This window comes from Rosa rugosa, chromosome 1 (genome assembly GCF_958449725.1).
Source record: "Rosa rugosa chromosome 1, drRosRugo1.1, whole genome shotgun sequence".
Lineage (NCBI taxonomy): Eukaryota > Viridiplantae > Streptophyta > Magnoliopsida > Rosales > Rosaceae > Rosa > Rosa rugosa.
In genome coordinates, this window is record NC_084820.1 from 43,148,549 (window position 1) to 43,169,394 (window position 20,846).

General features: G+C 42.2%; 1 protein-coding gene across 1 annotated transcript; it reads left to right on the forward strand.

Annotated features, from left to right (window-relative positions):
- Positions 1 to 17,644: 17,644 nt before the first annotated feature.
- On the forward strand, positions 17,645 to 18,223 carry LOC133728576 (probable disease resistance protein At5g63020). Its single transcript, XM_062155990.1, has one exon. The coding sequence runs from the start codon at positions 17,645 to 17,647 to the stop codon at positions 18,221 to 18,223; it is 579 nt and encodes a 192-aa protein (XP_062011974.1).
- Positions 18,224 to 20,846: the final 2,623 nt, after the last annotated feature.

A 20,846-nucleotide genomic window follows, 5' to 3' on the forward strand; every position in this document is an offset into this window, starting at 1 on the left:
ATATTATAAATCATAATCAACCTTTGAAACTCGTTGTCGAGAGCGAATCCACGAGATAAACCGAGATCAAATTTCCGAAAATCAAATCATTTGCTCAATAAGTAATATGATTAAAACTAGAGCATTATTTAAGAAAATAAATGCATGCATCAATATTTAAAAATAAAAGTCCACTCACAGTATACGGCTAGCGTGGTATCCAAGCGTAAGGATCCTCGTCGAGCGATGAGTCAGTATCTCGTCCTGTACACAATTGTATTCCGTAAACAACAATTCGATAAAACAATACGATTCTATATTGAATCCCGAAAACCCCACGTAAACTAGCAACTCCAACTCCTTTCGACTTCAAGCCAAACTTCACCATTTATATCAATTCGTCGATTAAGGTATTCCATGAAGGAATAAGGGAAATCCGAAGGCCGGATTCCCACAAATCAACAACCGAAACTCCACACTTTCAAAATTCACAAACAATTCCAAACTCCTCCAAAAATTACCAAACTTCATAAACAAGCTCTACTCAAATTATAGGATTTAATGGGCTAAAAATTGAAATTAAAAAGCTGCCCTACGCGCCTCCAGGCGGGACCTACAGTGGCGGCACGTGGGGCCCACGCGCCGGCGGCCACCACCTCCAATGGCCACCAAATTTTGGCAGTAGCTGCAAAACAACAAACCCAACCTCTTTCTCAACTACAACACATCCAAATAACAAGTAAAAACAGCCGAAATCATTTGATGAACACAAACCCAGAAATTTCCAAGAACCCTAGAATTTCATTTCGTCAATTCGACTTCTACACAATAAATCATGATACAAGGCCATAGGGGAAATGATCTATGTCAAAAACCGAACCTTCGATGCCAATTTCGTGGCCGGAAACGGCCGGAATCGCCGGAAATCGATGAAAGTTCTGATCGGCTACAGTAATCTTCACAGCTCAATTCCGAGCTCCACCGGTCGAGCCACCGCAAAACACCACCCCAGGCGTGACAAGGGAGAGAAGGCGAGCCTGCCGGTGCCCGGATTCCGTCGTGGGTCGGCCGGAGGAGGAAGAAATCGAAGGAGGAAGAATTCGGACCGAAGAGGAGAAAGGGTCGGGGGAAGGAGAAGAGAGAGTTACCGAGTTGGGGTGGATTTCCGAAAATGGAAATCTACCAACAGTAATTTTCCATATATATATTAATTACCATGAACAGTAACTTCAATCTTTCGCTTATAACTTTTGCATACGAGCTCCGATTTTTACGTACCATATATGCACGCGCTCGGTTTAACGTCCCCTACAACTTTCATGAAGAACATTTCCTCAAATTTTGGCCCGATCAAAAAGTCAACTTTTAGGGCCACTAAAAGTACTTAAACGACAGTAAAAGTGAAAATAACGGTCGTTTACCGTCCACCTAACTTGTAAATTGGTAATTTAAGATACGGGACGTTACATTCTCCCCTCCTTATAAAAATTTCGCCCTCGAAATTTCATGCCGGTTAGAACATAAACGGCACACCATTTAATTCAAAAATATCACAATCTCGAAACTTATCACTCTTCCCCTAAATTAAACTTTCCTTTTCGTAACCTCAAATCGGCAATCAACAAAAAACTCTGATGATCTCCACTAGCCCTACATAGGATATTTCCACCCAACTGTATGACAAAACCTCACAACTACATCATTACAGATACAACATTGTTGAAAGTTCCCAACTCTGTATATACCAGATTCTTTAATGGACTACAAGGTTTCCAACACTAGTTAATACTCCAAATCTGGTTCAAGAATTAATCAACTAGAAAAGAATTTCAATACTTGAAATGAACAATTCGTAAACTGAAACCTTGTCCGTCACAATAATTCAATCGATTCCATAGTAACCCCGCTGAACTTAACCATCCCACAAGAAAAGTTTACCTCCATTCGTGATTGAAAAACCTTATGTTCAAAGAAACCCGTAAATGATTCGAATATGTGAGCAGGAACACATGGTAGAATTTCGAGAATAAAGACTTATGGTTAAACCGAGGTCGGTGACTGGAATGAATCATACTTTGAGTACCACATAATGGAAAATTGACTAGCGTGTCAAGGGGAACGAGATATTGATGCAACAACTTATAACACATGCAAGAACAACTTCTTTCATAATCCCCAAAACTTATCGCAGGAAGGCCCCATCCGATGCTGCCGGAATCTCAAAACTTGTCGACTCTCCTTTGGTTAAGTTTTCTTTTACCACCTCAGATCAACTACTTTAACAGCCAATAGACTCTCCGACAACCCAACAACACAAATAAAAATAAAACATGCTCATAACCCCGAATTAACAACACCCAAGTCGAAGCACATACCTTGCCTAATAATGTAGCAACATAATCTCACAAGTACCTGAATTTCGGCGTCAAGAAATTCGTGTCCGCTAATAGCCCAAATGACGCAAGGTATCGGCATCACAAACCATTCTGTTTGGCTCCAATTTTGCTGCAGCTGGTCAACAGTCTCTTTTCTGCGCGGGCGTGCCAGCACCGTTCGGGTGCGGTCGTCGGGGATGTCCCTTGACCTGACTTCTTTTCAAGCGATTGTAGACGAGGAGAGCACCAACCTCGTCGTGGGATTCTTTGTGCCTCGTGGTGAGGACTTTGCTGAAGTTTCTTCTTGTTCACAAGTCGATACTCAATATTGCAGATTGAGCAGAGCGAAATCACCGGGAAGTATTGAGATCTTGCTAAAGCGTGACTTTAGCTTGGCTGGGTTGCTAGGGCGTTACCCTTGCTTGGCTGGTTCTGTAACCGTTGTGGTCGCGGCACTACCGTCGGCTCCCGAGGAGACTAGGACCGAAGCACGTTGACAGAGGGTTTGGTGGCACTGAAAGTCGGCTTCTGAGAAGACTAGGACTAGGAGTGAGATCACCGCTAAGAGAAAGAAAAGGAGAGGAAGAGGAGTTGCTCTTAGAGAGGTTTGCTCTAGAGAGAACTTACATCATCTTAGAGATGTTGTTGTTGAATGTGAATGTGAATGTGTTGGTGTTTGGTGTTTGGTCGTGGTACTACAATCGGCTCTCGAGGAGACTAGGACCGAAGCACGTTGACAGAGGGTTTGGTGGCACTGAAAGTCGGCTTCCGAGAAGACTAGGACTAGTAGTGTGATCACCGATAAGAGAAAGAGAAGGAGAGGAGTTGCTCTTAGAGAGGTTTGCTCTAGAGAGAACTTAGATCATCTTAGAGATGTTGTTGTTGAATGTGAATGTGTCTGTGTCTTTGTTGTTGCTAGGGCGTTACCCTTGCTTGGCTGGTTCTGTAACCGTTGTGGTCGAGGCACTACCGTCGGCTCCCGAGGAGACTAGGACCGAAGCACGTTGACAGAGGGTTTGGTGGCACTGAAAGTCGGCTTCTGAGAAGACTAGGACTAGGAGTGAGATCACCGCTAAGAGAAAGAGAAGGAGAGGGAGAGGAGTTGCTCTTAGAGAGGTTTGCTCTAGAGAGAACTTAGATCATCTTAGAGATGTTGTTGTTGAATTGTGAATGTGTGTTTTAGAATGAGAAGAGAAGGTGTTTATATAGGGAAGAAAAAGAAGAGTGAAATGATGAGTGGAAGAAAAATAATGAAAGTGGAATATGAAAGTGATTTGTAAAATATGGAAAAGATAGAGAAATGATGAAATGAAAGCAAGGCATGAAGGTGCAACAACATGGAAGTGATGATGATCTATTAAAGAGATTGTCTTGAAAAATATATCCAAGGAAAAGAAGAAAAGCATCTAGCTTTCTTCATGTGGGTAGGAAACATGAACATGTGAATATTGAGCTGTTTTTAGGTCAGTTTTTGCCCCTTTATTCCTTCAATTATTTCTCCAACAAGCATTCCTAATTTCACTATGACCTCTTCATAAAAAATGTTCCATTATGAGTGTAGATCACCCTGGCAAAATTTCAGAATTTTTGGTATAGTGGTTGGGCCGAAAACGCTGCTGGACCTCTTACAGGTCCAGTTTTCCAGTTTTGCTTCTGCAGAAAATTGGGCTGATTGTTTGAAGGCCTTCCACTCAAAAAAAACTCTTGCACTCTTCATAAGAAATGATCCTTGGGCTGTCTAGAATGGATCTGGAAAGTTTCAGCACATTTCGATTTCATTTGGTTAGTCTGCCACCCCTCCTTCCTTGTCTAGCTCGGTTTTTTTCCTAGCCGAAGTAGGAAAATATGCTAAAGTTGACTTGTCATACTTCCATAGTAGGCTTTATTTAGCCTCTAAATATATATTTCGAACTTGTCGACAATATATAGCTTGAGCCACTGATATTGGCTCAATTTCTCCAAGACGTGCCTTGTCAGGCCAAAATGTTCATTTTGGGTCCAAACACATTCGGTTGGAACAGTAGCATTCACAAAATTCTCATATAACTCGTACGGGGAAGATCTAACCCGTTCACTAACAACGTCGTGAAAATACATTGACCCACATTTAATACGTTCTCAATTCGTATAGGGGTTTGTGGGAAAGTCCAACCGCTAATAAAACACCATAAGATATTCGCAGATTCCCCACAAGTCTAAAACTACCAATTTCCTTAACCACCACAGGACCACACTTTCATTTTGTCCGTTTGTGCCTAGATTTCTGGTCAAATGTCGTTTACGTAAATATCCCACAATTGTCAAAAGTAACGTAGGATAACTTCGATTAAACCGATAAGTTCCTATTCAAATAGTTTCTTTGGCTGCCACAAGGCGTTACTCTTTGAGTACCACACACCCATTCCTGTTTAAATTTCCGTACAAGACTACCACAAAGTAGTCAATTCTTTCTCCCCTGCATGGCTCAAAGTCGATATTCCCAAGCGTCATTGTCTTCACTGACTGAGGATGAAGTAGCTGGAGATCCACTTTCTAAACAATACTTATTCAATAAAACTTTAGCTTCAGCAACATTCTGAATGACCATACTAAATATCTCAAGCCTCAATCTCATAAGAAGCAACAAGATCGAAAATTTTCCTTATAGATTACTCCTTTTTCAAATTAAATGTAGACAGCAGCTTATCAAATACAATCAATTGTTATGCAGCTACTGCGGACCTATAATTTCTCAAACTGCCAATTTTTCAAATCCACGAGATCGGAAAGGATAAAACCTTATGGAACATAAACGAACCACTTTTCCCCCTTTTTGTACAAAATTTTTATATTCCACTACATTCGAATAGAAAGCTAGAGGTCTGCAAATTCACCTTTCTAAATTCTCGATTAAGGGTCACCACAGGACAGAAATGTTAATCAAGGTAAGAATCACAATTCAACAGACTTACCTATTTCCACCTATACTAACACCAGTGTAGTAAGAACTCATTCAATTTTTCCCCAAATCAAAACATTTAATACAAGTACCCAACACAATCAACAAACAGTTTTTTTTTTTTTTTTTTTTTTTTTTTTTTCAAAACAATAAGCCATCATTCACCCGGTCTTTCTCGAACAAGTTGCTGGAGAGAAACGAAGGACGCTCGTCCAACCTTGTATCAATTAAGACAACACCCGAATCTAAAAGTGATCTTACAGCATGACGATCCAATTCCTCAAATTAATCGTCCAATATGCTGAATTATTTCATTAGAAAGGCAAACCTCAATATGCTTCATCCAATATAATTAAATATACTGGTCAATTCTTTAACTTCAAATATTTCCGACTTCAAAGATTTCCGGAACCAACTAGAAAACTCATTTCCATAAAAGTTACTCCACTAATAATGTTTCTAAAGTCACTACCAAACTGTCGATCAAAAGTTCCACCAAAACCTATCACAATTAATCACCAAGACTTCACTAATCAAAACTCGAATCACATTCCGTATCATAAAGTAATCCCACTCAAAATACTACAAATATCTGGCGATATCACCTAAGAAAAATTCTCTGATATTACATTCCACCATCTCAATAAACATATAATTAAAAGGACACCTGTTGGCACGATATTACATACTAAAGGTTGATTCTAATTCTACTAGTTAGAAATATGGACCGAAGTCATAACTTTAATCATTTCCTCAATTCTTCAAACTTCCACCACATTTTAGCTTCAAAAACCCGCTCTTTATCCGTTTTCCCATACATTTGACCAATTATAAATCAAAATATCTAGGATTCACATTCTTCTAATCCAAACAAAGCTATCAATTGTTTCAGTCAGGTCAACAACCCAAAATGACTCGTTCCACTTATAATCTCCTATCTACTGTTATCACCTCCACTCCTTATTTACCATCCTCAGTGACCACAGTCACTAGAAAACATGGCATCCAGCTATACAACTCAGAATATTTATTCAATTTTCCTCCGCTGTCTACCAAAAGGTAATACGTTCACAATTCCCACATAAATTGTCCAATTGAAGAAATTCCAGTCCAGATTTACCTACAATCGGTTTCTTGCACTAAGATTCTCAAGGGACCTCCCATCAACTTCCCATAGTATTTTATAAACTGCTCTACAATCAATCACCTCACAACACACGTTTGCTTAAACTTGGTTCCAAACAGAACCACCATAATTACCAATTCTATTTCCACCAACAATCATGATTTTGAATCAATTACAGTCTCTAAAGATAGGTCAAACCGTAGTTGCTCATTTCCAGAAATGAAACACACCATCAAACTCCGGTCTTGTACCCTAAACCATGTTCCAATAATCCGTTGACATCGAGGAAAAGCTACTCGCAACATTTCCTCGAATCACATTTCATAGCACAACACAACCAGGTAGAGTGCTCTTACCCTACCACAACCGGACAAGTATAAGAAATGAAGATAATCCGATACACAGTGAAGTTCCTATGAGGTCGGCGTACACGAGGCATAGTACTTGAAGGAAATACCCACTAGACATGTATCTTACACACTTGATGAATACCACAGCACCGAAGAGTACACGATGGGGAACCGCTGCAGTCGGGCCATCACTCGGGAGGTACTGGGCAACACCTAGCATATAAGGTAACAGAATAGAAACGAGTCTACAGAATCTGACAACCTAATGCTCTGATACCAACAGAGTGAAATCCGAAGTGGGTCCTGTCAAACAAACTCATGCGCAACGAAATGCGCAACTACATCATCAATTATTATGGAGTTTCTATCCCACGTCTCATGTACACTAGTGTAATTTTCAAAGAGCTCTATATTCTCAGGAATATATTCTGACGTTGAGGCGTCCCCCAACGATAACCATAACCCGGAAGATACTCATGAGACGGATTTTGAGTATCGATGATCCAAGGATTAGGTTGTGCCAAAGCATCCTTCGAACCCACGGGCCTCCCACGCATCCTAGCTGGGGCCATGGCCTGTAACGCCAGAGTGCCACTCTCTTTGGCGTTGGTACCATGCCTACCTCCGTGTAGGGTGGCTCTACGTCCTCTCGTAGGGACGTACTTCCTTGCAGGCATATTTGCAGCAGGTGTGTGATCTTGTCACTTTAGTAGGGATCGAGATGAGACATAGTGGGGACAGGCCACGACAATTCCTGTTGTTCCTGCTAAACATCTGTGTTCTTATCTCCCCCTAACGACGGGAAGACTGTCTCATCAAAGTGACATCCGCAAATCTAGTGGTAAGGAGATCGCCATGCAAGGGCATTAAGTGGCGGACGATCGTTGGAGTCTCAAATCCAACTGAGTTGCCCATTCGTCTGTAAGGACCCATTATAGAGTGCTGTGGCGGCGCAATTGGTACATAAATGACACACTCAAATATGCGTAAGTACGATATTTGTACCCAGTCACTGGCTGTAACGCAGAGGTAGATTGAGTGGCAGTGGGTCATAGACGAATTAGCATAGCTGCATGCGATATTGCATCACCCCAAGCAAATATAAGGAGATTGGTGCGCATTACCAATGTTCGGACTACCATCGTAGACAGTTCCGCGAGACCATTTGGGTGTGTTCATGGGAATGTGATGTCCAACATCAGTCCCAATGCAATAACCATCGAAAGTCTTCGATGTAAACTCTCTAGCATCGTCAAGTCCAATTGACGGAATAGGATGATCCGGGGAGTGAGCCTGTTGTCATATGATATTCGCTAGGAGTGTAGCATAAGCAGCATTACAAGTGGACAATGGCACAACACGTGACCAGCATGTTTGCGTATCAACCAATCATCATGAGATATTTAAACGTCCGCAAGTTGGTTGAATCAGTCCACAGAATCCCAATGGATTCTATGTAAGAACAGGATAAGTATTTTCATATCCTTTGCATAGGACGGTCTCAGTCCTAATTTCCTTAAGGAACGGGCTTTGTAAAACGAGCGAGAGGCTATACAAGCAACCAATGAGGATTTTGGTTGGGCCTGAGCGTCTGAAACGCTATTTGAAGCAAGTTGGTGATTGCAGCATCACCTAGGCGCCATCACCATGATGGATGCCATCCATGGTGTCATAGATAGGGACTGTGCCAGCCCTAGGCTGGTGGTGGACGGTGGCGGTGCCAGAGGCAGCGACGGCGGTCACAGTTAGTCCAAGAATCAACCTTTGATTCATGCTTCATTTCGCTCGAGAGAATGGATGTCCGTGTGAAGTCTTTTGTAGACGGATCATCATATCATGACTAGGATGATCTATCCTGTCGTGACAAAGCCAATATGTGTCTAAATCCAAGAGATCTTCTCTCATAACTTTTATTGGATTAATAGATCAAATAGTGACATAGAGTCCACTAGAGAGACACATAAACTTCTCTAAGATGCGCCTTTGTTCGCAATCATTAGAGGTATTGCAAAGGAACTCATTTCCGTTCTCTACATGCGTTTTCGCATGGAATCCGTTGGCTATTCATAGGGTACGATTTGCCCTAAGAGCGTAGAGAGTTTTTGTGACAGTAATCAATGTGCCATTTGGCAAGTGGAACTTTGGCTATTCCATGTCCTTGAATTAATACCGATGGCCCAGCCATCGTAGTCACAAAGTCATATGCTCATAATCAAAATTGAGTCATAATGAAAAGAACTCGAAATTTTATTCATTAGCCAACGGAGTTACATCATTGTCTCTTTGACCAAAGAAAATCTAATCCAAAATGCTAGCTAATACAAAACAATGGTAGTCGTCTAACTTCTTTCGGTAATTCCAAAATAAATGTGACCAGGTGAGTAGAGAGATGTCGGTGGAGAAAGGCTCGCTTAAGTATCACTAATCTCAGAACCTTCCTAGACATCACACTTACTTTAGGTGAGCCTACTTTGAAGAAAGACTAAACCATTGGCATTTACTACAAAAATATATGGCAATTGCCTATTACATCTCTTGGAGAAATAAAGACTTAAACAGAATTGGCGATCTATTGATCCCAGCCAAATTTGTAGTCTTCAACCCTTCACTCTAGATCATCTTCTTGATCTTCTTGTTCCACATCGTGAGCTTCTCTTGCTTCACAATATGCTTTGTAGGCGGTGACAATTTCTTCACGAGCTCTACAAATGTGTGCCCAATGACCAGATACTCCACATCGAGAACATACATCTCTTTGCTCAGACTCCATTGATTGAGGCGCTTTGAAAGCGTCATTTAGATGGCTCTTAGTGTTGGTGGTGCCACCAACATGGCCAAAGGCGTTGCCTCCCTCTCTCTTTCCACGTTGACCTCTTCGGTTCCGTGTTCGCCTATTTTGGCAGTTACCTTCCCAAGTAAAGCAATTATATGGACTAGGACGTCCAGAAGTATCCCTAAGATTAGGGTTTCGCTCTTGGCTCCTTCTCTTAGGGGCGCGACTATAATTGGATTCCGGAATATGCTCTGTTTCCACGGATCTCGAATTATAGTTCTTCACAAGGATGTTGTCATGCTTTTCAGTGACATTCATAGCTCCAGTGAGCTCATGAAACCTTGTGATCTGTCCTGCAGTAACATAGATTCGATAGTTCTTAGCAACCATCAATGCAGAGACGGGGAAGGTAGAGAAAGTCTTCTCAATCAACATCGCATCTGTGATGTCTTTACCACAGAATTCCATTAAGGATTTAATGCGAACTGCTTCCGAGTTGTAGTCAAGAACTAACTTGAAATCACAGAAGCGGAGGCTATGCCATGTAACTTCTAGGTCAGGAAGCAGGGAGTCACGGACGTTGCCAAATCTTTCTTCGAGTGAGACCCACAGCCTTCTGGGGTCTTCTTCATTCATACACTCGTACTGAAGCAAATCATCCATATGACGAGTCATTAGGATGATGGCTTTCGCCTTATTTGCCTCTACGGCTGCTCTATTTGCTTCCAAAGCTTGAGCTTGCTCAACAGTTAACACATCTTGGCTAGGCTCGAGAATCGTATCTAGGATTCCATCGGCCTTGAGATGCTGGCGGACATCTCGAACCCACCTATGATATCTAGAGCCAGTTGTTCCCAATGGAGCAAAGTCCAATTTGTTCAGGTTACTTATCCTGAAAGAGAACAAGAAATTAGGGTTAGTTTCGGAGCGAAAAGGCTACCACGAAAACAATAAAAATTTCAGAGCGTAGACGCTTCCAAGAAATTAGGAATTTCTGAGCATAGTCGTTTCCAAGAAATTCAATTCCAAGAGGGGTTGGATTAGATCGAAACAATGAGGTTTGTGGTCGATCGTTTTATCTCAACAAACTCTAAGTTTGGAGGACTCTACAAGCTCCAAGCTTGGAGTGAGCGCGAACCCCCACAGTTCGGCTTAATTTGGTCTCCCCTATGATGAAGAAAGGGGGGTAGAAGAAGGGAGTTTTCAAGTCCACGAGAAAAGAAATAAAAACTTCAAAAAAGGGAACTTTTAGTAAAAAAATACCTCGAAATAGGTCGCCGGAAAATTTGACCGGAAAAAAATCGCTTGAAAAGTGCCCGGAAAAGTCGCTGGAAAGTGGCCGGAAAACTGGCCGGAAAGTCGCTAGAAAAGTGGCTGGCGGTCGTTGACCAGGAGCTGACCGGCGTTGACCAGGAGCTGACCGAGCTGACGTGGCAGTGAGGTCCAGTGATGACATGTCAGTGGGTCCCCCGGATGCTGACATGGCAGTGCTGACGTGACGGATGCTGACGTGGCTGTGGGTCCCCAGATGCTGACGTGGCTGATGACTGTTCTGCTGACGTGGCTGTGGGGTCTGTGGGTTTGCGTCAGTGGGCTTGGGCTTGGTCTTGGGCTTCTGGGCTTCTTTTCCTTTCCTTTTTTTTTTCTCTTTTTTCTTTGTTCTGCCGGCTTTTCTGTTGGCCGGTTCTGCTACTTTTATACCGGTTTTTGGTATTTTTCTTCGGGTTCCTAGATCCTGGTATCGAAGAGCTGCTGCTGGAAAAGTTTGGTAGCAATCGGAGGTCCGGAAGGTGGTGAACCGGTGCAGGGATCCCTTTTTTTTCTTCTTGGAGGGCTGGTTCGATACTTCTGGTGGCCGGTTCGGTGGTTTTCCGGCCGGTTCTAGTGGTACCGCCGCCGGTTCTGGAATCCTGGGATTGAGGGCTTCAATATATGCGGCGGTGGTTGCTAGGGTTTGAAGGCTACGAATTTAGGGTTTCAGGGTTAGGGCTTCGTGCTGATAACGTGTTTAAGAAAAACTGAATTGGGAGAGAATTGAATCGTACTTTGATTGATAATAGGGGCCTCCTTATATAGAGGATTACAAGCATAGAGATAGAGTTGTACATGGAAACATAATCGTACATTGATTGGATATCTCCTAAGATTCTCCGAGAATATCTCTAATATAAACCTTATTTCAACTAGAGCAAGTAACCTCGAGTTTGGGCCAGACACATATTCTGGATTTACTTGAACAAAATTATATTTATGGCACGTTTACTTACTTGGAATGAAAAATAATCATGAATTGGAGACAACTGGAATGGGAGAAGAAAGGAATCGGTATTGATTCCGGAGGAGTTGATTCCCAAACCCATCTCCCCCCTTCGTAATCAAATTCCTGAGTATTCAGGAATCGATTTCTTATAAGGAGGTGTGACCTACACCCATTCCGATTCCTTCATGTGTTAGTAAACGCAGGAATACTTTTACCCGAAATCATTCCGATTCCTTTATGTGTTAGTAAACGTAGGAATAGTTTTACCCCGTAATCATTCCCTCCCATTCCAAGTAAGTAAACGTGCCCTTAAGTTATTGACAAAAGATGACTTAACAAATACATCCTCTAAAGATTGAATTAAACATATAAGGACTAAATCTTACAAATAAGGACAATGTGCTCTCCACTTGCCACATGTCATGAGTTAATTTACTTTTTTACCCTTAACTACTTCTTTTGATTTCTAATCCCTTTATAAGAGCAAGTTCACCCGTTGAAGTTGGCTAGACAAGACTATTCACTGCTTTTTCCCTTTCATTTCCATCATTTTTCTTGACCAGTCAGATACTGTTCACAAAAAATCAGAAAATGTCAGTTGGCAGGTCAAGAAATTGACCCAGAAAGTGACCCAGAGTGACTTTTTGTGAACAGTATCTGACTGGTCAAGAAAAAAGGTGGAAATGAAAGGCAAAAAGCATTGAATAGTCTTGACCAGCCAACCTCAACTGGTTGACTTGCTCTAAGGATTAAATCTTACAAATAAGGACAATTTGCTCTCCATTTGCCACATGTCATGAGTTAATTTACTTTTTTACCCTTAACTACTTCTTTTGACTTTTAATCCCCTTATGTTACTTTTTTCTGAGAATAATCCATTTATGTTACTTTTTTTTTCTAAGAATAATCCCTTTATGTTACTTTTTTTTTCTTCTGAGAATAATCAGTTTATCTTACTTTTTTTTTTCCTTGAGAATAATTCCTTTATATTACTTCAGAAAACCTCACTCTCCTACTACTCTCATCTCACAGTCTAATCCTGCTACTGAACTCATCCAATCCTGCTACTGCACTCGCTGCACTTATACTCGTCCAGTTCTGCTACTGCACTTGTCATCCCCTAATCCTGCTACTGCACTCGTCTAATCCCGCTACTGCACTCTCTGCACTCATACTCGTCCAGTTCTGCTACTGCACTCGTCCAATCCTGCTCTCTACTTGCCACATGTCATGAGTTAATTTACTTTTTTATCCTTAACTAATTCTTTTGTTTTAATCCCTTTATATTACTTTTTTTTTTTTTAGAATAATCTCTTTATGTTATTTTTTTTCCTAAGAATAATCCATTTATGTTACTTCTCAGAAAAAAAAAAAAAAAAAAAAAAAAAAAACACTCTTCCTTTAACACTCTGCTAAGAGAGAGAATCTCAAAGCTCTTCGTCAAACTTCTTTTTCTTCTTTATTGCTAAACATGTCTTTGGTTCAGTAGCAGCTTCTTTTGCAGGAGCAGGAGCAGCAGCAGTAACAGGAGCAATAGTAGTAGCAGTAGCAGGGCAAGAGCAGAAGCATTAGCAGTAGTAGGAGCAGGAGCATTAGCACGAGCAGGAGCAGAAGCAGGAACAGTAGCAGTAGCAATTAGATCTGTCAATCCATGAATGAAATTGAAAATATAGAAAATCTCATTATTCCCACAGCAATATTACCAAACCAGTAGCAATTAGTCAAACCAATAGCTATTAGTAATAGTAATCAATATGCAAAAACAAAAGGGTTTTGTATAACAACAACCTCATTGAGGACTTTCATCGAACACCTAATGTGCATGAGTTCCTAGCCTACCCACCAAAACTACTCTGTTTGTACACCTTATTTTGCTTATTCCAGAGCCAAGAAATTGCTAAAGAGCACGAAAAGACATACATTAATGAGCAATGCGTGTGATTCCTATAACCCACCCCAAGGCCAAGCTCCCAAACAGATCGTGCATGTTTTTTTTTTTTTCCCTTTCTGAGAGCCAAGTTACTCTAAGGAAATAATACAATCTGGTAAACCAAAGATCCAACAAAACCAATCCCTCAAAGAAAAGCCACATGCACATCATTCCGCCCAGACCAATATTGTAGTAATGAAATAACAAATCAAACAAATCCATCGATATGCTCCACTGGAATCTCACATATGCAGATACCACGGTGCTATATATATGAAGAGTTCTCACTATCAATCTTCAGAGCAGAAATTAGAAACTATTCAAGAAGACAAGAAACAAAGCACAAACGCTTCGTATCCTTATGTACAAAAAAATCCATGGCAGTTCACGATGATCCTCCTCCGAGCTCCAAGTTTAGGCCTAATGGCTGACGCAGAATAACTACTTGTTCATTATCTTCGTCCCAAACTCGATGGAGAAGGCTTTCACCAAGGGCTTGTTCCTTTCTGCGATCTTTATGGAGAATAAGAACCCATGGCAGATATGGGAAGCTTTCAAAGAATCATCAGTGAAAGACCAATTAAGAAAGAGAAGACCTCTACTTCATTACCCAACACGAGAAGAAGTCTCCAAAGGACTCCCGCAAAAGCTGAACAGTGATAGTGAGAACTCTTCATATATATAGTGTCAGAGAACCCTCCTGAGCAGAGACGGATGCATCAGCGAAGGCCAAGACAAGGATCTTGTCCAGGACCTGGAAATGAAACTCGAGTATTTTGGTCAATGGCAATGCCCGTAAATTATGATGAAACTCGAGTATTTTGGTCATTTTTCATTAAAATTGGGAGTCAGGCTTGTATCATTTAGCTTTTGGGCCTGGGCTCATGTCCTTATTGGTATAAATCTTTTTGAAAGTGGGTTTTATGTGTTAACATCTTTGGTCATATGCTACTATGTAATTTTCTAAAAAGAAAAAGAGAGTAGGAGAACCGTTAAAGGTACCCTTCATCTCTTGTACAAATACAAAGGAAAATTAGACAAAAGCAAGTCCAATTGGAGCAGTGGTTATTGCTTTGTAAAAGCACCTGATGGAAAGCAAGTAGAACCAAAACCAACTCCAACCTAGCCTTCCCAAATCAACATAGTACCCTTAAGGGTGCAATTAACATTGGGAGAGGATCCTCTCCTGAGCAAGCTAATCACCTGAGCTTCCTGAGCTTTTGATGACAAGATGCCACGTGTATAAAACTACATCTAATGGTTGCTATTGCTTGAACTCAAATTTTTTTTTTTGAATCAAAACTCAGATACGAAGCAGACTTGGACTCTCTCTCCCTTTTCTCTCTCTCTCTCTTCATTCATCCATTTATCGGCGACGACAACCACTCCCAACCCAGCCCATCGTCACCACCGCCATCAACTACCCCAACCATCATCTTGCATCGTTTCTACCATATGGGCATCAGTTAAAACATCAACAAAAAGCAATTGCCAATTGGGTATCGTTTAAATTAAGACCAAAATCGTTTATGGGTATCGTTTCAATGCTTAATCTTAATTTACAGAGGTACTTCAATGCGTGGCTCATTCAAGAGCTGAGATTTTCGTCCAAGATATGAGGATTTTTTATTTTCTAGCAATTTCTTGAAATCTACGTGAGATTCTTGCTTGATAGCAGAAAAATACTTGTTTTTGTATATATCTGTTAACTGTTTGGATTGGAGAAGCTTTAATTGGGGAGAGTTTGGGTGGTGGTTTTGAAAGACCAGGAGGTGTGGTTTATGGATTGATTTGAATGCGGATATGGTTTATGGGTTTTGTGGTTTGATCTTGGTGACTATTCAATTGAAGAGTGTTGGTTTTGTGGTTGAGGGTAGAAGGTTGATTAGGTTGTAGTTCGTAGGTGGGATATACTGCTTGGAGTATTTGCAGACTGAGCTTAAAGGAACGAAGACCAACACTCTTGGCCTCTTCGGATTGTGCAAGTGAAAGAAGAGAAGGAAAAGAAGAACAGGAGAGAGGAAGGAAGGAAAAGAGAAGGGAAATAATAGGAAGAATTTTAGGCCATTAGATCAAACAATGGACACGTGTCGTCATCTGACAGAAAGCTCAGGTGATTAGCTTGCTCAGGAGAGGATCCTCTCCCATTAACATTAGGTATACAACCATAACAACTGCATACTTCCCAGTGCATCCAATGCAAAGCAGCAAGTGATAGAGTGAAATGTGGGTGTCCAGAGAAAAAACAATCAAATGTAGACCATCTCCCAATAACATCAACCAATGGTATAAGTAGCACGCCCAAGTATCATGAATAGACATGTTAAAACTATGATAAAATTCCAAATAAGCTGCCATGTGATCTGGGAAACCCATGGCATCTGTATATAACAAAGGGAGAAGCTCAGATGGAGGAGTAGCATACCAAACCAGTGATGTGGATGTCAAGCTCAAGCTCGTAATTTTATCAGCCGCTGTGTTACCCTCACGAAGAATATGTGAGCAAAAGAAGTTCATGACACAAATTCTTTCTAGACAATTCACCCAAAGGATTCGCAACGGCCATGGTGGAATAAAAGAAGAGAAGGAGATACATGCCAGGACACTAGTTGAATCACTTTCAAGACAAATATGATGTCATCCCAATTGGTAAGCAAATTCAACACCAATAATGATTGCCATTAACTCAAAGAAGAATGCACTTTGTTGATCTAGTCCTGTGCAAAAACCTCCAATGAATTGCGCGCCCAAAACAATCTCGAAAAACACCACCACATGTAGCAGGGCCTGGATTTCCTTTAGCAAGGCCATCACTATTAAGCTTCAACCATGGAAAAGGAGGAGGATGCCAAAGAACCATGCCAGTTAGGGAACTGGCCTAATTTTTGACACTGGAATAACACCTAGCCCCATAAGTAACTTACTATCCAAGATCCCTGTAGTGTCCAGGCATGTGTGGGGCAATAAAACGAATCTAAGCTTTAGTACTAGAACGCAAAATTTTCATAAGAGATGGCTGTTTGTTCTGAAATCTCAACTTGTTTCTAGTCTTCCAAATAGCCATAAGTGAACAGAGACCACTGCCAGTCCAAATATTCATCAATTAATTGAGAAGAGAAAACTTTACTAGTAAATGAATCCCAAAGATCAGTAAGCATACCTGAGGATGGGAGAGAGGTACCAAAACAGTAAGCAAGCCATTGCCAGATGTGTTGCGCAAAAGCATAGGTGACAAAGAGATAAGTCAGTGTTTCCTCATGACCAAATGTGCAATAGTTGACAAACCGAGACCACGGGGACACCACGCCTATGAAGCTGATCATCTGCAGGTAATTTATTATGAAGAAGACACCATGCGAGCATAGATAGACGAGGAGGAATAGGAGCTCCCCATATTTTGAAGACCCAATTTTGCTCCTCAAAGTGAGGCCTAATCAACTCATAAGCATTCGAGAATGAAAGAATACCAGAACTCGAGTCTTCCCAAAAGAGAACATCACGCTCAGCAACTATAGGAAGAGGAATTTTCATAATTTCATGAACTAGATCAGGGAAGGCAGTGTGAAACCTGACGGGGAAGGTCCATTGTACGTTGCTCCGAAATAAAAGAATTGAAGCTACCAAAGTCTTGAAATACTTTGAGAGATTGGTCATTTGAAGTTTATCAATGATCGCATTATCCAACCACTTATCTGACCAAAATAAAACAAATTTACCGTCTCCAATACTCCACCGTGAATGTCGATAAATAAAGGGAAAAGAAGTACGTAACCCCGGCCATATTGATGAATTGAGTTATTTGCATTAACTTTTCTTGTTTCTTGTCTAAAAAAGTTTACAGAAATTTTTGATAAATTGAGTTATTGGCACCTAGCTCTCTCTCTTTCTCACCTGCACTGAAGTACACCAGCATATGGATTCAATAATCCGATCTGCTTTGAGAGGTAAAAAGTTTGTGTTGCTTTTGGATGATGTGTGGAGGCCCATTGATCTGAAAAAAGTTGGAGTACCTGATCCTCATATTACAAACAGCAAAGTCATATTCACTACTAGTGTTGAGGGGGTGTGCACCCAAATGGGTGGCAAGAAGCATAAAGTAATGTGTTTGCCATGGGAGGACGCATGGAGTTTGTTCAAGCAGAACGTTAACAAAGTGGAAGACATACTTTCTCTTTATCCAGATATTCCTGGCTTGGCTGAATCTGTTGCTAAAGAGTGTGCCGGATTGCCTCTCGCCCTCATCATTGTCGGTAGCGACATGTCTTGTAGGAAGACAGCAGGTGATTGGAGAAAATCCCATCGTGATTTGAGGACCTCTGCTGCAAAATTTGAAGATATGGAACAGAAAGTCTTCCATCTTCTTACGTTCAGTTATGACAATCTTGCTAGTAAGCAATCGAAGTCTTGTTTCTTATATTGTGCTCTATATCCGGAAGATTTTTCTATTCATAGAAATGAATTGATTTATAAATGGATGGGCCATAGTATGTGATATTCTTGTTGTTTGTACATGATCATGGTATGAATATGATCGCGGTTGTGATATTCATAGTATGTGAATTTTACTTAAGAATGGTTATCTCCTCTAATAAACATATATATATATATAGATCCTATCCAGAGCGGAGCTCCGCTTTGAAAATTAACGTGTGAAGTTCGAGTTTTGGGTCACTTTTCGGTCGCATATCCACATCTCGACCGTTCAGTTTTTAGGTACTAGTGTATAGATCGTCTCTGCAAATTTTCATCCAAAATTATGATCGTTAAGGCATTGATAACTGTACATACATGTACATTTGCAAGCATAATTAGCTCTAATGGGCTACGCTCATTGTACCGCCAAAGGTATTAATTCCAACCAAAGGAATGACATGCAGACACACCGCCAGGCGGGCTACAGCCCCAACGTCGGATCACCTCCAGATCGGCGGCGACGCGCCGTGTCACGAGCCGACTTCATACGCAGCGGAATTAGCCCGTGAGGCGCCAAGGTTCCTCAAAACCGAGGCCAGCCTATCTTCCTTACTTCCTTGATACTCCATTTTTCTTTTTCTTTCTGTGTGCTTCTCTTGTCAACTTGACCCCCTTCGACATCATCCTCTTACTTGTTGAGGTTTACCAACGAAAGCTACTCACACAGGAGTCTCACATCTTGTGACTAACCGATCGCTTCCTTGTGTCGTGGTTGTCTTCCAAGACACTCGCCCAACCGATAGGCTTTCATGTCATCTCGGCTTGCGCCAGCCTATTACTGACCCGCGTGCATCCCGCACATCGATAGCAAGTAGCATGACCGTGTACCGAGACTAAGTTGGCATTCACATTTCTTCCTTGAGTCATTCCTTAGTAGCTTGCACACCTTCCTCACTTCGCGGGCATCTCTCGCACCACCCGCTCAGCTCCAAGACAACAGATGTCTTGCATATTTCACCTCATGGGCGCCACTTATGCGACCCACTCAGTCTTCAGCTCAAGGGCAACCCATGCCCGCGTACTTTGACCTTGTGCGCATCACTTACGCACCTTACTTGACAGCACATGCCCACTTACTTCGTCTTATGGCATCACTGGCACAACCCAATGAACCCATAGGCAACACTTGTTTTCATCCTGCACTTCATGAGCATCACTTGTGTAACTCACTCGGCTCATGGACATCACCTGCCGTCGTATCTTGCCTCGTGAGTATCCCTCGTGCAACCCACTTGGCTCTTGGGCAACACATGCCCTCATACTTTGCCTCATGGGCATCACCTAGACAGCCCACTCGGCTCATGGGTAACACTTGCCTGTCTACTCAAGCCTTGAGTACCAACCTGACAAGCCATCGAGGCCTTGTGGCCTTTTCCATCTAACAAGGCTACCATGTTCTCTTCTTGATGACTGTCATGGCTCCAAGGCATATTCCAGCCCGTAGGGCAATCCTCAAGAGGGCATGCCGTCTTGCTTGTTGGCACGCCGCTCGAGTGAGTAACTCATCCTTGATGCCCCTCTTAAGCTTCCTTCAGTCTAGCACGGGGTCGCCCCTCCTGTGCTTGCTGGCATCACTTTGCTTTGGGCAAGGTCGAACCCTAACACATGCCCACGTCGCTTGCTCTGTGGCCAATGAGCACCACGAGGTCCCGACATATCTTCCGTAAGCCCACATGTTTGTCTAACGCCGATGGCATAAGGATCACCCTCATCCGAACCTCGTCCCCGACGTCGACCCGCAATATCAGCCTTTCGGCCAATACCGTCCACGAGACTTCCTGACTCGTGGAAACATATGCCGCCCCTTTCTGACGACACATGCCCGGTCCCCTAGGCCCCCACGGGTGCCCGGGAGAAGCTCACTTAGTGCCCCATGAAGGCCAGCACCGGGGGTGGTGGAGAGCTTGACACCATGTCTCCCCCTATAGAGCATATCGTGCTTACATGAACTTGGCAGGAGGAAACATCAAAATAGCCGAGGAGACTAATTGTCCATAACTAATTTATAGAAAATCCAAATGTCATGCCGTCAAGTGCATTGAACTCTTTTCGACATCCCGGACATTTCTAGTGTTTAGAGTTTTCCCAAATTCCTAGCCGAAGTACGTTGAACCAGAACTTCCACTTAATTACGACAATGCCACTCGTCTTCACTTTAGCTTCAAGCTCGTCCTTGGGCTTCCAAGGCTCGCCCCTCTTGACTTCTCCTTGTCCCAAGGCTTACTCCTCTCGGCATCTCCTTACCTCAAGGCTCGCCCCTCTCGGCATCTCTTGCCTCAAGGTTCGCCCCTCTCGGCATCTCCTTTACAATATGTCACGATAGCACAACTCTTAAGTGCGGCTCGTGACACGCCGCCACGCGCCGCGCCAAGATGGCATCAGAAGCTTCCGTTACTGAGAACTGGAGCTTATCAGTCCCACATCGAAAACAAAGAGAAGATCAACCTCCTCCTCACCTATAAAAGGTTCTCTCCTCTCCCCTCATTAATTACGCATTCAATACTTACCTCCTGTTACTTTGTCAACATAAATACATTGACTAACTTAGGCATCGGAGAGTCGAAGACCGCCCAGCGCGGTCTCCCTCTAACGCCCTTTGTATTTTACTTGACAGGTAACGAAGGCTTTGGAAATATCACAAG